The 17,661-nt window shown below is 37.1% G+C and overlaps 1 protein-coding gene across 2 annotated transcripts in view; it reads right to left on the bottom strand.

Annotated features, from left to right (window-relative positions):
• The window catches only part of CPEB2 (cytoplasmic polyadenylation element binding protein 2), a 49,514-nt gene that overhangs the window by 3,244 nt on the left and 28,609 nt on the right, over positions 1-17,661 (bottom strand). For both annotated transcript variants that reach the window (XM_054064298.1, XM_054064299.1), the window contains 6 exons: positions 15,159-15,329; positions 13,479-13,568; positions 6,513-6,631; positions 6,121-6,235; positions 4,051-4,232; positions 1-694 (listed from right to left, as the gene is read on the bottom strand). The exon at positions 1-694 is cut by the window's left edge and continues 3,244 nt beyond it. In XM_054064298.1, coding sequence (XP_053920273.1) covers positions 467-694; positions 4,051-4,232; positions 6,121-6,235; positions 6,513-6,631; positions 13,479-13,568; positions 15,159-15,329 — 905 coding nt within the window. In that variant the 3' untranslated portion in view covers positions 1-466. The remainder of the gene's footprint in view (positions 695-4,050; positions 4,233-6,120; positions 6,236-6,512; positions 6,632-13,478; positions 13,569-15,158; positions 15,330-17,661) is intronic.

The following is a 17,661-nucleotide window of genomic DNA, read 5'->3' as shown; positions in this document are numbered from 1 at the left end:
CTGAAAATAGCAACAACAATAAAAATAAGCTTTTTGTAGCAGACATATTCCATCTTCACTATTTTGCTACCTTTGGTAAATTACTGGGGCAGATCTTGAAGTTAAAAACCCATGTTTAGAAATAAGTGCACGCTTCACCCACTAAATATAGCAGCAGACTGTGTGCCCCTACGCAAAAACATTCTCATATCTAGTTTTAACTTTACATATAAAAATAACTTGGAGAAAATACAAAAAAACATTTTATTTTAACATGAAAATATCACAAAAATTAGTAAGCCTGAGATGTAGGGTTTTGGTGAAAAACAAGAGGCTTGTAGTGTTTTGGCTGCTGATAAAGATGCATGTATTGATAGCTGGGGTGAAAAGCAGAAGAATGCACTTATTTCTTCTGCATGTCAGTATCTTCAAACACAGTAAGCCACATGCACCCTTCTTTCCTTATGTAGATGCTGGTTCACCATGTTTAATTCCAGCGGAAGTGGATCTGACGTGGGCGGTCAGCCCCCTCCTTTACCAATGGCTTATGGAATTCACGTCCTGCACGAGAGTGGATATTTGCCCAACAAAACTCACAGTAATACTGCAGGCAAGTGACATTGGCACAAAAGAAAGGAGCAAACTTTCCACCGCATCGTGCGCCCTGGCATTCGTCACACATCTGGTCATCCAACACATATGGCTTTACCTCCACCTGTTGGAGTAAGGCAGAAACAATTCCAGTTAACACCTGTTTCTACTTGAAGTTATATAAGGGCATTCATTTTTTTTCTGGTTTAAAAAAACCCCAAACACACAAAACCCAACACCTTGAAATCAGACATATTAATGCCTTTATCTAACTAACCAGTTATTACTCTTTATCATTTATCGGCCACAGATCTATCCATAGAGTAAGAAGAACACTTCAAGGCAAATTTTAAAAGTACACTGTCTGCATAATGAATAGTTCCATTAGAATAACAAGCCCAAAGGTCTCCCAACTAATCTCATCAGTTCCTGAACGTAACCCAACATGATATCAAATTCTATACTGTTTAGCAAAAAATAACCAAACATACATACATTTATGGATTAAAATTATGCACTACTTTTGTGTGCAAATTAGAAGTACTTTCTGCAGCCTATAATACAGACCTCATAGTACTCCTGCTCCCTGTAAATTCACTCCCTATTTCTAAAATATGGTCAAATTTGGAGCTACAGGTTTTGGTCATCTATTACCTGTCCTTTTTTGCAGCGCTGACAGGTACAAAAATTTGAATTCAATGTATTTGTGAAAATAATTTTTAAAAGACCTTTTGCAAATCTACAGCTGCTAGAAACACCTGTCTTACACAGCTTCTCTCTCCAACACTCTCTGACTGCCAGAGTGGAAAAGTGGCAGGAGTCCAGTGGTAGGTTTGCATTATGGCTTTGTATAACAGAACTGTTATAGACTGCAATCAGACAGGAAGAACAACTTCATAATAAAATAGAAAATCAGCTGACTCCATCATTAAGGAATGTATTGTTGTCTTCCCCATTTTCCTCACTTTTAAAGATGGTATTTTCTGCTGTTTGGTGGCAATGAGAGTTATTCCAGTTCATACTAAAACTCACTGCTGTAAGAGATCTTTTTCCCCAGAGATAACTATTACCTGAGAGAATGGTACATGTAGACATTGACATTATGTACTAAACTCAGACAGAATATGTTTGAGGTAATAAGAACTTTAAAATGCTATTTACAGTAAGTTTTAGAGCAGAATATTCTTCAACTTCTTAGCTTCAGAAGTAGAGGTCATACTTAAAATATTAAATGTATCTACGTTTGAAACACAGTATGCTTCTTCTGGTCATCTATATTGAGTAGAAGCTCTGCTTCTTATTTCACTACAATGGCCTGCCGTATCACAAATTACACTCAAACTTTCCAATAAAGAGGTATCTTACGCAGTAACTGTGTCCATGGTTTGAAATTTCTGAAAGCATGAAGCAGCATATATTTCAAGCAGCATATATTTCAAGCATTAATGTCCCTAGATTAGTATGAAAATGATTACAAATGTATTAAGAGAAACACTTCGGCAAATGGAAGTATTACATGAAATGGATGCAGATTGCTGGCATGTGAAAACTAACATTTTAAGGAATTGTCTGGAGCTGAAACTCCAAGCAAGTTTCAAGGAAATGTTTAGAGCTAAGCTTTCATATATGGTAAAACAGGATGAGGAGCACTTTAATGAAGAAAAACATCTGTTAGAGAAACTAAACATATCTACACATCAAAAGAATTGTAGAGAAGCTGCAGAGTACTTAGGTAGGGATGAAGTTAAGATCACAGACAATGTTTGTTAAGCAAGCGTGACACTAAGATTTCCAATTAAGGCAGGAAAACGTATGCACAAAAAATTGCTAAAAATACAGGTGAACTGCAAAATCTAGCAATGAAAAAAGACTTTTGCACAGACAGAACTGGTTATGATAAGAATGTGAAAGGACAGTAGACCTACAGAAATTGGATATAACTGGTATGGAAAGGCTACACTAAGATCATAAAGAAAACCAAAACTAAACAACAAACAAAACTAATTGGAACCGCAGCATGCAAAGGCAGGTTCATGCCTTCCTTTCTCTTATGACTTCTCTACCACAAAGGATACTCCCGTGGCAAGAGGAATACCAAGAAAAAGAGCGTCTCCTGGTTTGCAGGGTTCAAGTCCACATCTCTCACCTTTGAGGGGGAACTAGTTTGGACAGGACCCAAATATCTACCTGTAATTTTAAGGTTAGGTCACCTAACAGCCAAATGCACTACACATGGTCCTTGAAACACACTAAGCTATATCCAATTCTGAAACTAAATGACCGATTTTAGCATTTCTTTAAAAAGAATTCTGTATTCACGTTCTCATTCCCATTTTGTCTAAATATTCAAATGCAAGATAATCAATAGATTTATTTCCCCTCACACAGTCACAGTGTCAAGGCCACTGTTACATAATTAGCCAAAAGGTAGAGCTATTAGTCAAAGTCAGCTGCAAGTCACTAGGACAGCAATCCCACAAGTAAAATGTAGCTGTCATATCTTATCTTATAGTTCACCCCCCACATGCAGACCCACTCAACCACTGGAAAGGACCATATTTGGGCATCGCCACTCATGAAACAACTGGTATCTGTGAGACAGATATAAAGCTGTATTACTCTCTCTATCTGAAAGGAGAGAAGCAAGTGCCACCTCCCTGCAACAGACTTCTGTTAACTGTACTACTTTCTTTTTCCCATGTCTTTGATCTGAGAGGAGACTGGACCTTGAACTACTTTACTTACTTAAACCTTCTTCCTCTAAGCCTTTTTTTTCCTCAAAGGACATCTATTAATACCTGTGACTCCCTCTATAGCTCTTGACATCAAAACGAGTGACATTTAAGTCTGACATAATTTAGATGCCAGTGTTCTTTCTTACTTTTATATTTCTAATTAGGAGTAATGAAGTTGACTAGTCTTCTTAATAACAGTTAGTTTTCCTCTGGCTAGCAACAAGCATCTGTAGCAACCAGAAACATACATTGGTAAATACAGAGACGAATCTCTCAAACAGAAAGGATTAGACATTTTGTACTTTAGGTGTTGAGCTTGATTGATTTTCTGAAGCGCTGACAATTATGGCTGAATTTAAGGGCAGCTGCAAACATAACACTAATTTGAAACTGATGAGTACTAGAGTTTCCCATGAATGACAGAGGAATTATCACAGTATTTGGTTTCACTAGAAAAGGGAGAGAAATTTTCAACTTTGCCCATAAACAACAAACCCAAGAACTCCAGAACTGAAAGAACGTATGGCCTAACACAGGTCCAAGGAATAAACAGCGCTCTGTAGAATGCACAGAGTTTGTCTGGGGGCAATCACAGTTTAACTCTTGGAACTAGTGGACTTATAGGAATTCCAAAAGAAACGTAGAAGCTGGCATGAAAGCCAATCAAATGCAGTGTTAATACACAATGAGAAGTTCCTTCATAGATCATCACTCCTGTATTTATTTAAGTTTCTATATAACTTACTCTTTTATCAATATCGCCATGCTGAAGTTGAACAAAACGAGCACTGATGGCAGCAATGTAACTCTGCTGATTGGAGAAAGCAACACGTCCAGCACCTTTTGGGTACTTCAGCTCAGGATCAGTATCAATTCCTGCGTAACAGACTCCACCATAGAGACGGTCCATGATCATAGCCAATTCCACTGTTAAGAAACAAAATAATGTTGACTTAAACTTTTCTTACAGTACAAATTTTACACAATACGCTTGTATTTAAAAATACCAGCAAAGTTAATTTCAATAATTAATTTTGCAACAGCCGATATAACAGTAATTACAAGAAATACAGAAACATATTGAAGAAGCCATGAAATACTCAGCAGAAAGATCTTTTGTACTGTGGGTACATGCATTCAAGGAACAATGGAATTCTAAGTCCTTATAGTCCGTGACAACCTGGAACTGAAATTCCAGGGCAGTTTTCTTCAAGGGATTAGAGCAAAAGACTTTTTGGGCAGGCATGGAATGTAAGCTGTATAAAATAGATCCACATGCCACAAATTCCTTGGTACATATTCTCTGGCTGTCCTACTGCTCTATGTCCTACTTGAATTTAAAGATATAGTTAGCATCTTTTCATCAGCCACGCAGTACTACAATGATGCACTTAACCATCCATACTGAAATTCATAGAAAGAAAAATCTAGAATTTTACAGATCAAGTATTTTAGCAATCCTCTAGTAAAATTTAATCCTGAATTCAGTTTTGCAATTCACTTAGGTGGAAAAAACTATTTTTTTTCAGAATTAGTATCCTCTGTGTTAGGGTATAAAGTTGTCAGCCGTCACTGATGTTCAATAGTTGTTTGAAAAGACTCCTGAAGTTTTTGTGTAGTCACGATTGTTATTTAACAGTGCCATAAAAGCAATTTTCAAATACACAGGGCATTTGAAAGCTACGTGTCAGAATGCATCCATTAAATTTATCACAGACATTCAGCACAGTAATCTGGAGTATTTGGACTTAATTTAAAGAAAAAATAATCTGCAGCTGGAACATGCTGCGTTTAGGCCAATTTACAGAACTTTTACTACAGCCAGAAGTACAGCCTTATAACTAAAATAACATAAAAGCTTGAGCATTGCAGGCCCAAGAGAGAAAAATTTAAAATTCTTTACACCCCAAATCTGCACTACCAATTTCTGGTTCTGCTACATCTTCTATCTCAAAGCTCATCTTTTTGTAAGAATAAAATTCATTACAAACTGTAAAAGACCAAGGAAGTCCAGGAGTCGTTGCAATAGAAAATGGAATTTGAACCACTGTACGCAATACTTCTACTTTCAACATTCACTTCAACCTACTTATTACAAGGCTACCACAAAATATTGTAAAAGGCTACTGCAGCAAGTCTCACAAAGCAGACTGCCCAGGTTGTAGATCAACTACTCCACAGCTACAGAAACATTTAATTTTTCCTTCATACACTCGAACAAGAGTCTAAGAAGAGTCCTACAACCTCATATAGTGTTGTGCCATACAGACTGTGCTAACTCTCTGATTTTTTCTCTTTTTTCCCTCTATTCCTCCTCCTTCAAGTACTCCTTCCTCACCTGTATTTTTTGCTTTTTCCATATTAGTAAGATTAACTGCAACCTGATAATACTAGAAAAGTAGCTAACGCACAATGAAAAGCAAGTACAAATAGAGCTCCATGTACCCATGGAACATGTCAGAGAGGTTTTCATAGCGTTATTTTAAAAATATTTAAAAAAAATTTTAAAAATGTCTTTTGTGACATAGTTTACACTACAATTTTGCTAATATGATCAAATCCTATTCTACAGTTTTAGACATATCAGAGTTTCCAATAAATCTCAATGACGAACAGTGATTACAGCCAAAGCCAGATGAAAACAGTTAGTAGAAAAACATAACACACAAATATTGTACTGTGATTTTAACCATCATGACAGTCTTCTATTTCTGTATGTATATAACTATCCACACATAATTACACAGAAGTATGCATGGTTCAAAATATTTTGACGACTCTTGTAGTTTTAGAAATAGCGACAGATTATACTTGCCAGCTCTTAATGGTCTAGGGACTCCTCCAACAAAAATAGTTTTTCGAGGATCAAGTGGCTGGGAACCATCCATCACAAAGTCACTATCACTTAGATTCCAGGGACGGATCTGAACCTATGAAATTGGGAAAGAAAAGAGCATGCTGTTTTAAGTTTCACTACAATACGCACAAAACTGTCACACAGTCATAACTTCATCAGCTTAGCACGTACAGGTGCTCTTTTTTAATTCTATTAATTTAAAATACTAAAATTTTTAAATCATCCTACTGTTCCAGATGCTGAGCTCTGCCAACAGTAGCTTGCTTTTGATTATTTTCACCGTTGTCATTTCAAATGCAGCTTTAGACACATGGCAGCTATAGCCTGCAGGCCATCTACTGTTTACTTACTGGCTTGTCCTTGATAGTAGGACTCGAAACACACAGGTAGAGCTTTCCATCTTCTTCAATGCAGGCGTCAATTAGGGCCTGAACAGAACTCTCTTCTTGGAACAGGAGGAACGCATAACCTGGACAAAAAAAGCCAAACCAACTGATATTTTTTCTCTTATCTTTTTTTTTTGTTCTTAATCATCTTTGCCAGTATCTTTTCCATTAAATATGTTTACTCCATAAGTAACAGGAAATCAAAGCAATTCCTTCTTATTAGTTGCCATCTTTAACCACATGCTGCCTTACCATGATGAACAAGCTTTGTCAAAAGAGACTAATAACCAAATAAGAGCACACATGTGCTCTATCATGTACTGGAAGTCTAGGCTGAGCATAATTCATTGGCAGCAACTGCCATTATACAATGAAAATCCGACTTGGCACAAAGGACTAATCTCTATTCTAGAGATTAGATCAAAGTACTTTGTTATATAAGTGACCCAGCAAACCTCCCAAACACTACAAAAATAGGAACTAAAAAGCTTATTTGATGCTACAGTAACAATAGTCAGGCAAGGAAAGAACCTCACACATTATAATGCTTTAACAGAGTATAATGATATATATAAAATTTGTTACTTTACAGATGCCCAGTAGCACAATTTGGGTTCTATTCTAAAATGACCTCTAAAAGGAAAATAAATCCACATTTCTTTATGAGATTACTATCAAGTGTGGGCTTTTCATACAAAGTTAAATTTTATTACTTGGATGGAAAAATAAATGCTGAAGCAGCTGCTCTAGAGTGGGCTTGGCAAGAGAGAATGTGGCTGCTTTACCAAGCCTTTTGGAAATGACACTGAATTTCTGAGAAAAGCTACTTAAGCACTGTCATTTTCTGCCCCTAAGAAGACACAGAGAAAGTTAGGGTACAGTCTGTTCTATCAAACTGGCTGGGCTGTAGTCCTGCTCCACAGCTCTGTCCTTCAATAATTTACAGTGCTTTTTAGTTTAGTCCCCACACCTAGCCTGGAGGAAAATAACAAGTTCTCTTGGTGAAGAAGAAAACTGGCTAGAGAAGATAATTTGCTCATTTTATAGGCATATACAGAGACAGCCAATCCCTTTCAAAGAATGCTAGACTTGCACGGTCTGCATATAAATCACTCTCCATCACTTGCCCTGGATAAAACCACATTTCCTGTCACAAATCAATTATACATTAACTACAAACTTCTTAAAAGAACACCAGTTACACAGGCAACCAGCCTACATTCATTGGCTAGGAAGTGCTTGCAAGAGGAAAGTACACTCTTATCTTTCACTTACATATCATAAATTAGTGCTTTTCTTCCATTGGTGACATGGAGAGTGCTATTAAGGGCACCCTCAGCAAGTTTGCTGATGACTCTAAGCTGTGTGGTGCAGTTGGTACGCTGGAGAGTACGGATGTCATCAAGAGGGACCCTTAACAGGCTTGAGGTGGGCCTGTGCCAACCTCATGCTAACACATGCAAGATCCTGCACCTGGGTCAGGGCAATCCCAAGCACGAATAGAGGCTGGGCAGAGAATGCATTGAGAGTAGCCCTGAAGAGAAGGACTCAGGACTGCTGGTGGTCAACAGGAGAAGGCAATGTTTGCTTGCAGCTCAGAAAGTCAACAGTACCCTGGGCTGCATCGAAGAAGTGTGACCAGCAGGTCAAGGGAAGTGATTCTGCCCCTCTATTCGCTCTCATAAGACCCCACCTGGAGTACTGTGACCAGCTCTAGGGCCCCCAACATAAGGGCCCGTACTTGTTGGAGCAGGTCCAAATGAAGGCTGTGAATCACAGAATGATTTGGCTTGGTAGGGACTTTAAATATCATCCGTTTCCAATCGGAACCAGACTGGAGCACCTCTCCTATGAAGACAGGCTGAGAGAATTAGGGTTGTTCAGCCTGGAAAAGAGGTGGCTTATAGCAGGGAGACTTTGTAGCAGCCTTCCAGTACCTGAAGGGGGCATACAGGAAAGCTGGGGAGGAACTTTTTTACAAGGGTATGTAGTGATAGGACCACATAGAATGGCTTTAAATAGGAAGGAGGAAGATTTAGATTAGACATTAAGAAGAAATTCTTCATGATGATGGTGGTGGTGAGGCACTGGTACAGATCGGCCAGAGAAGTCATGGAGGTTCACTCTGTAGAACTGTTCAAGGCAAGGTTGGATGGGGCCTTGAGCAGCCCAGTATAGAGGGAAGTGTCCCTGCCCACCGCAGCGGGGTTGGAATTCCATGATCTTTAAGGTCCCTTCCATCCCAAATCATTTCACAATTCTTGTTACTCCAGCTACCACCTGCCAACAACTGTATGTCACAAACTTTATTCTTATTCCTTTCTGCTTCCCCAATACATGCTTTTATTGGATTGGGTTGTTTTTCACCTCAGTATTCATAACTAATGAACCACTGTGGATGCTTAACATCTGCAAAGCTAGTGTTATGGTGGCAAGTCACATACATAAGTATGATGAAAAAGACCAAGTGCCTAGTCTTTCTGGAGTAGTATTGAACTAGAATTATTGTATGTGATAGAAAGTACATGTCACAGTGAAACATGGTGGGCAGGCAGGGTGAAGAGTAGGAGTTGTTTTACTGTACTACAGAACAGCTTAACTCCCTAGCTTCTTGTTTTTTTGGTGTACCACATCACTCATTTAATAGCTTCACACCCAACAGCAATGCAAGCCTGTTTACAATGGAAAAGCAAAGCTACTCTAATAGCTTTCTTTGAAGGAAGCTGCTTCATACCTTTGGGTCATATGTACACTGACAGCAGCAGGTGATGATCAGAGATTACTTTCCAAGAGACAAAGCTTGGATGTTTTGTACATATTTCACAAGGTGAAAATTATTAGATGAAACAGTCGTACAAAAATTTCTTGTTCATGTGCACCTCTACCAGAATTTATGTCTCCTGTGGGACAAAAAGCTTGGGTAACCTCTTGCTAGTGTTTACCACTTAACTAAATTCCTCTGCATAATACTCCTGTTTTCAAAGGCAACCAGTGTAGGTGGCTTTGATAATACTTGTCTTCAGAAAATTATGTCAAAATAAACAAATTTTCAGCACATGGTAACTGGCTTCAGAACCTCATTCCCTGATATGTGAAGATAACTGCAATAGTTACACTCATCCTTACTCTGAGCTGACATCTCTCTTAAGGGAACAAGACCAAGAAATTAAATACTTTTTCTTTTTATTGTATTGAGACAGCACTGGAAACAAAGCCCATGAGATAAGTTTGAAGACTCCTAGCTGTATTACCAAATTAAACCTTTTCATTTTTTGTATTTTTTGTATAAAGAACAAATCAAATCCAAGGCATTCTAGTCTAGATTCACACTGGTAGCTAAGACATTCCTCTGAGCAAAGCATAATAACTTCCTTAGTTCATAGTAATATGGAAGTCTAACAGAAGGAGAAAGGATGCTTTTTCTGCTCTGCATACTCTGTGTAGAAGTAGGAGAGTAGCATAAAGTTCTATCAAACTCCCTTTAACTCCTATTACTAGTGGCTTAGAGGAGGAATCTAGAAAATCACTGCAAGCCAGCATGGCACTGTCCATGCCAGTCAGTATAGCTGTATTTTATTTTGGGGTGATTCCTTTATTGTTCTGGCAGGCTTTCCCCAGATGAGACTAAATGGCCTCAGTAACTGTTGCCCATAGAATGCTGTGCCTCAGCTTAAATCAGAAAGAATCAGTGTAAACTCAGGTTAATACATACAATGGATCTACATTTGATGATGGGAATAATTCACATTTGGGAAGGACGCACAACATTTAATCTATTTCTCTTTAAATGCATCTCATCACCACAATAATTAATCTTTAATATATAAATCTTCCACTTTTTCAGTGTAGTCTACTCTGATGGAGAACTAACTCCAAAACAGTCTTGAAGGGAAAGAATGCAGCCTGATACAGCTTTAATGTAGCTATCAGCTGAGGCACTTCTGAGTATGGGAGAACACGAACCAGACACCTATTTCCACATTTCTTCAGTAACTTTGTTTAAGCTCCTACTGTACTACAGACATCCAGTTAACGCAGTCAGTGGTGACTGGACAGTTACTCAACTGATCAAGTGGGAGATGGAGATGCCTAGCACCATCCATCCTCTACAGGACTTTGCCTAACCTTCAGCTGATGCTCCAGAAAGTTGTGGAGCTTCAATAGGTGCGGCATCACATCTGTGAGACTTGTGTAAATCCTTCAGATATCCTCAGTTTGGGTAAACTCATCAAGCTCAATGTGCTTATGTTACAGACATCTGAATAGCCCTCCAGCGACCGCACTGGCCAGATTCCCATTAATTAAAGGAAGCTTAAACACTAATCACACATGGAGACACCTATAGTTACTTGCCTGAATTCAGAGTTCAATCCCACCCAATGTGATCAAATAAGTAACAAGTTAAAAAGGCCTTGGATGGATTTGGGGTTTTGCTTCTTAAATTAGAAACAGAACACTTCAATCTGATTTTTTCAGTCAGTTCTAACTTAGCAGTTAAAAACCTTGACTAAATGAAGCTACCACACAACTGCTGTGATAGAAGGCAATAGAAACACTTGGACAATTAGAAAAGGTTGAGGATACTGTCCTATTTAAATCAGATTATCCTCCATTTGATACGGACTATAAATAGTACAGAGTACACAAACAACTGAGAATATTTCAAAAGGCTTTCTTTGGATTTGCATATCCTCATGGCATCATTGCTTTAGGGGTTTCATTTTCATTAGAGGGAGTCCTCAACTCAGCAAATGACTTCGTACATGTGTATTGTTTCATAAATAAGTATAATTTGCCAACTATGTCATAACAGGAGTTATGATAAACAGTGGCAAGTAAGAAAGGAAGGAATTCTCCATTACAGTTGGCAGATCACTAATATACTTTGTACTTTGGTCTCAACAAAACAATTTTTTTTCTTCTTCAGAACAAACTTTCTTTTTAAGATTAGTGTGAAGTTTTTAAAATTCCTGTTTTCTTTGGGCCTACTTTTGTGGCAAGCCAATACAAAATGTAATTAGTTAAGAACAAGCAGTTGGTGTTCCTCAGGAGGCAGTCAGCCTTGATGGATCAGGACGCTTGCATTTCTTCAAGCAAGGAAATACTATGAATTTGGCCTTCCCTCAGAACTTTCTGCAAGCAGTGAGCCTAGAAGGAACCACAGCTTGGAAAACTGAACAAGAGCAAGAAAGAAAAAAAGCAGGCTGCATCTCTTCACCACAGAGAAGACTATTTCCCCTAACTTCTTGGGTTAACATAGTATATATTTCTAAACTGCTAATTAATGATCAATCTTAAAGCTTTCTTAGTATTTAGCCTATGCCTATTTTCAGCATTTTCAGACATCTTATTAAATATATGTATACACAGTTCTTTCCTGCACACACGAGCAATACTCAAAGACATTTTTAAGAAATAATCATGGCCTACATCTATTGCACTGAAAAAAACAAACATAAATCCAGTAATATTCAGTAGCTATATTTCCAGAGTATCTACGAAGAGAAACCTGAACTGTAAAAATGTGTTAGGTTACACTATAAAACAATATTGAGTAATGTATTGAACTGCAAATTAGAATGAAGTTTTGAGATTGAAAACATTAAGTGCTATCAATTTTCAAATAAGGATCAGTTAATCATGGGAAATCAAGATAATGCTTAGTTTGTAAGTGCTTCCTGAATAAATAAGAACAGAGTGAAGTTCTTATATTTGCATCCTGTGCTTTTAAAAAGTTCTGCTTACAATACAGATTATTTACTTGTTTTTATTGTGGTAATTATAAGGATTCCAAATATATAAAAATATTTATTAAATGAGGAAGTCCAGAAATTTATCCTTAATATGTTCAGACATTGAGAAAGGAGTATCTCCTTGGATATGAATGAAAGAATCCATTCCTTTCAGGTAAGAATATATTACATCTTCCCTCTTCTATATATGCATCACAGACTATGCATCTTCCTTAAAGAGTCCATCAAGAATTTCTCTTGATAATTTATGAAGAGAGCAGCACTCCTACGGATAATCAAATGTAACTTGACAGTAGCTTTATGTCAGGCTGACAATCAAAAAAGCCAAAGTCTCTTTTTTTGTCTAAGAATTTCCATGTAGTGTTCACAAATACTACTAAAATACTTTCAGTTCCGTTTCCTGCTCTTTAGATGACCCATCTGCAATAATAATCCTGTCTTTTCCCCAGCACAGATGATCAGATAAATGAAGACTAAAAGCACTACATCTACTTTTGTCAGGAATGAATTGCTTCATTCGCTACAAAATTAATTACTATCATATCTAGATCAGATTTTTGCACCCATTTTGTATGGAACCAATACATGATTGTAACACGTACAGAGATATACTACATCATTTAAGTACAGCTTTTTCAACACTAAGTGATATTAAAAAAATTAGTCTAAACACAACACTAGAAATTGTTAAAATTCAGTATTTAATTAATTTATCGAAAAATGTATATAGTGATTTTACAGGAAGTTCACATCCTAAAACTGAAATAAATATAACATTGATTACCTTGATTAGATACCCAAATGCATCCTATCTGTAACTTTCTATGAGAACTTTTACCTAAGATTTATTCTTAAGAATTGATTATATTTCAGTTCTAGAAAACAGACAGAAATGCAAACATAAAACTTAGGATTAAGTACATGGATAATTACATAAGGCTGATCAGATATATGGGAAATTAGAATATGGATGATCCTTCAGGAGTCCAGCACTGAACTGTGCACAACAGTAAAACAGCACTCTCAGATGTTAAACTTGGCCTGTAAAGGAATCATGTCTGAACGTGCATTGAAACTGTTCACAGCAATTGTTAATTACACCCTTTGGAAAAAGACGAGACAGTTACCCAGAGTAAGATCTGCACTTATTGACAGGTCAAAACCTCCCAACTCTTACCTTTTGGTGGAAAATAGGACTTGCTTTCTGCTTTGTGAGGCCAGTCTACTACCAAAGGCCCAAATCGTCTGAAGCTAGCAGTAATTTCATCTGAAAACAGGTATAATAGTTGCAATCAAAATAAAATGACATAACTCAAAAGTACTATCAAGCAAAGATCTTTGTTTCTAACAAAGGTGATGTTTCATGGCAAAAAAGAAAAAAAATTCCAACTGTCATAAACAAAAAGCTTAGACATTTTCCAAAGCTTTAATATTTAAGCAATGCATTTCTGCTGATTAAGCTTACGTTTGTTTTTTATTGCTTAATAAGAAGAGCACTTCAGAAACATATGGGCAACCGAAGGCAGTGGTGAAAACTGGTGTGGTACTTCCTTAAATTCAGAATTTGGTTTGAATGCAATCAAAATAAATGACTGTTTCATGACATACAGTTCAGAGCTTTGTAGGTAGATACTCACATAGTTTAAGTACGACCACAACTAGCTTGCTAGCAATTTCCAGCAGATACCATACACAGAAACTTATAATTCCCTATTTAGAGGTGCTTCTAATATCACCATGTATAGTCCTGTTGCAAGATCTACCACGACCCCCTGCCCAACTTTGTCGATGCCTTTCTATCCCAGTTACTCCTTCCTATTATTGACTATAAGAACCTTCGTTATGAGGAAAAAATTAAAACTCTAAACTCTACAAGAGCAATAGCTGACCAAACACAAAGCTGTTCCATTTCTTTCGGTCACATCCTGCCATCATCATATGAACAGGCAGGGAAGAAATAAAATGTATTTTCATGAATGATTATTTAGCATTTGTATTAAAGGCAACAGTGCATGTTTGAACTGGAATCTAAAATGCATCAAAAAAAAGCTGAAGTATAATAAAATAAATCTCTTGGTACATTGCAAGGGAGCATCACAATGAAGATGAAATCAAAATATGGTCTTTCCATGTCTGAAAGTTAATTAACCACAGTCAGCTTATTTATTGCAACTTACTCTAGGATTACTGCAAACCTTGTAAAGGGACTTCTGTTTACATAACAAAGCTAGCATCTAATTTACATTAATCTGCACAGGTGAAAGCTAATATAAACCAGCACTATTACTTCAAATCAGCACTATTGTACTAACCAATTCCAACTGCATCATGTAACAATCTGAGCTTCTGTGGTACCTTCTATGTTCAATGCATCACCGAGTACTCTGCTACTTGACCTTCCTCTGCCTTAGTTTCTCCATTTATGAACAGAAATAATATTAACCTTTCTAAACCACTTCAGAGATCGTCAGGTAATGGTAAAACAGAATTTGAAATTCAATTACTAATAGAAGTTTTCTATGAATATAGAATAAAGCAGGCACAGTTAGAGGACACTATGAAGGACTAACATGTATTTCAAAGGAAGATGCAAGTTAAGCAGGAGCACAAATTCCAGGCATCACATGCAATTCTACAGTCTGCAAGTGCAGAATCAGAGGCAATCTCAAAACCAAAAGAGATGGATGACCATTAAGCTCAACATAGCAACTGTCATAAAAAAATATACATAGCTGTAGCCTTTTACATCACAACATTATTTTGCTGGGTGGACTATTTCTACTACTTCATTTAGCTTTTTCAAAATCTCTTTTTCTCTCCCTTCACACTTAGTTTGCTTAGCTTTCAGGTTGCTCACCTTCATCAATATCTGGTGGAAGACCTCCAACAAACACTTTTCGAGAAAAACGCTCAATTCGTTCTCCATTCTGATGAGCTGAAAAGCAGGTAGGTGAATTCAGGACTCCAACTTGATCACTATGACCATCATCCAGCAAACCATCATCTATGGGGAAGAGGGAAGAACGGCCTTAAAAAGAAAAGATAATAATACATATTAAAATAATTTTGTGGCAGTACATACTTATGTAATTTTAGGGAAGGGAGAAACAGGAGTCTGGAAAGTAAAACTGAAGATACTAAGGTATTAGAGAAGAGCACATTAGTTCAAAGAAAAATTAAGAAAATGAAAAATGTATTTAAATTGCAAAACGGAAATTCAAGATTGCGAGCTGACATCATTGTTAGCCTCATACTTCAGCCTGTATTATACTGTAGTTATTCTGTTGCATCCAGCATGAAAGCAGTCATTTGTTTTTAAATAAAAGGTCTTATTTACAAAGAAATTGTATTAATGGCTGCGTGTGAGTTTCATTAGTCTGCCTTTAGTTTAGCTTCAAGCTAAGTTTATAGCTTCCCTCACCCGAATCACTACTGCATGTCTAAAAATCTTACACTTTCAGTTAAAGCGGGAAACAGATAAAACACAGACACAGTAAGAAGCTTCAAACAGGTATGCTTTCCCTTCTCTTTTAAAGGTATATGATGCTGATAACATAAGAACAGATCTAATTTCTAAGAAAGCAAAAGAGAATTTTAATAAATGCGCAAAACATAACATTTAAAATGAGTCATAGCACTGACTTATCCTTCTTCCTTTCAAATCTACCACAGCTTTGGAGAGAAGCCATTGGTAGTTCCTAACATGTGGCAATCTGCAGTAAAACTACAATACCCTGAAAAGCAAGTGTAAAATCTGAGAAGTTCAAAGGCTTTGCAAATGCAAACTGATCAAAACAGGCGTATTGATGTCAGTAGTGAGTGAAAACACAGTAATTCTGATCCATTATTTCCTCCCTATTTCATATTATAAAATTTTAGGAAACTCCAAAATGAAGAGATTCAGAAGGCCCAGATATATATCTTAGCTTATTCAAATTCTCTCTGCTTTAGATTAGTAACAAAGATTAATGACGATTTCAAATTCAGAAATCAGTCTTTTAACTGCAAAAAGCTTCAAAAGAAACATTTTTGTGAAGCAAAATAAATACCCCCATCACCATTTCTCCTGAAGTGCAATTCTTCCCGTGTCTCTTTAACTCTTTTTTTTTTAAAAAAAAAAAAAAAAAATTCAACTGTTTTCCAAAACCAAGCAAGCAAACAAAACAAAAAAAACAATGTAGTGCACTTTTGGGAAGCAACTCTTCCAGATTCACCCACTGCAAATCCATACGTAGGAGTAGTAGGTCCCTGACAGCTAACTGCAGTACCTTAGCTGTGAGCCATATTGCAGTCTCTAACTTTTATCCCCTCCCAGGACAGCCCTGGGAGGAACACCTGAAGACATTTTGCTGTTCAGCTAAGTGCAAGAGCAGTATGAAAGCTGTTCACTTTCAGAAGACCACCTCCGAATAAAATGCTTAAAGACAAGGCTGGAGAATAGAAAGCAAATCTGTTGAATAATGACCTATATTGAGGCAATAGCTAATGGCCCTGATTTGATATCTAAACCACAATAAAAACACAATACATCAAAAATACTGAGTGAAGACACAAGAAGATAGAAAACCACCAGGCATAATAAAATATCATGAAGAACACAAAATAAAAGCAGGACCACAGGACTGTGATAAGTCATAAAGACTAACTACAATATCTTTATGATAGCATTTCACATTTGTGTCTAAAACAGGCACCTGATGGAGAGGAAGGCAGCAAATGCAGAAAGCTGTAGCAGGCTCCTCCTTTCCACTAAGAATGGTGATGCATGTGTTTAATAAGACTAGTGGGGATCAAGTGATGGCATCCTTGATTGCTAGCATAACGATATGTTCAACTAGACAGCTAGATAACCGAGCTGTAGAGTGCTTTTAAAAGTGGAAGCATGTAGCTGGTGCTCATTGGGCAGGAAAGTGAGGAAGCAAGGGAAAAACAGTAAGTTAACACAGCTGGAAGAAGCAGCCAGGCAGATTCTTCCAGTAAATCATCCATTTAGACCTCAGAGGAGCAGGATCATGCTATGAAGACTGCAGCAACTGAGTGATGTGGTTATGAATTTCAGTTAAAGACTAACAAGAATTATTAGATCTTAAAGACGTACACAAAGAAGTAAAATCACAAAAGAGATAACAATGGGTTTCTGACTTACTGATGTGAATGATGGAGCTGTTATCATAGTGTTATCAAATCTAAAATGACTACAATTGAGCTGAGTTAGCGTTATAGAAAGCACAGATTTGCTCTTCATCTCTGCAAGTCTCTAAAGTGCAGGAAGAGAAATAAAACTTAAGTGACTTAAGAACATGTCAATTGAAATAAACTTGGTGGTAGTAGAATATTGCCACAGAAACGTTTAAGAGTGG

Source organism: Cuculus canorus, chromosome 4 (genome assembly GCF_017976375.1).
Source record: "Cuculus canorus isolate bCucCan1 chromosome 4, bCucCan1.pri, whole genome shotgun sequence".
Lineage (NCBI taxonomy): Eukaryota > Metazoa > Chordata > Aves > Cuculiformes > Cuculidae > Cuculus > Cuculus canorus.
This window is presented reverse-complemented; position numbering and strand designations above follow the sequence as displayed.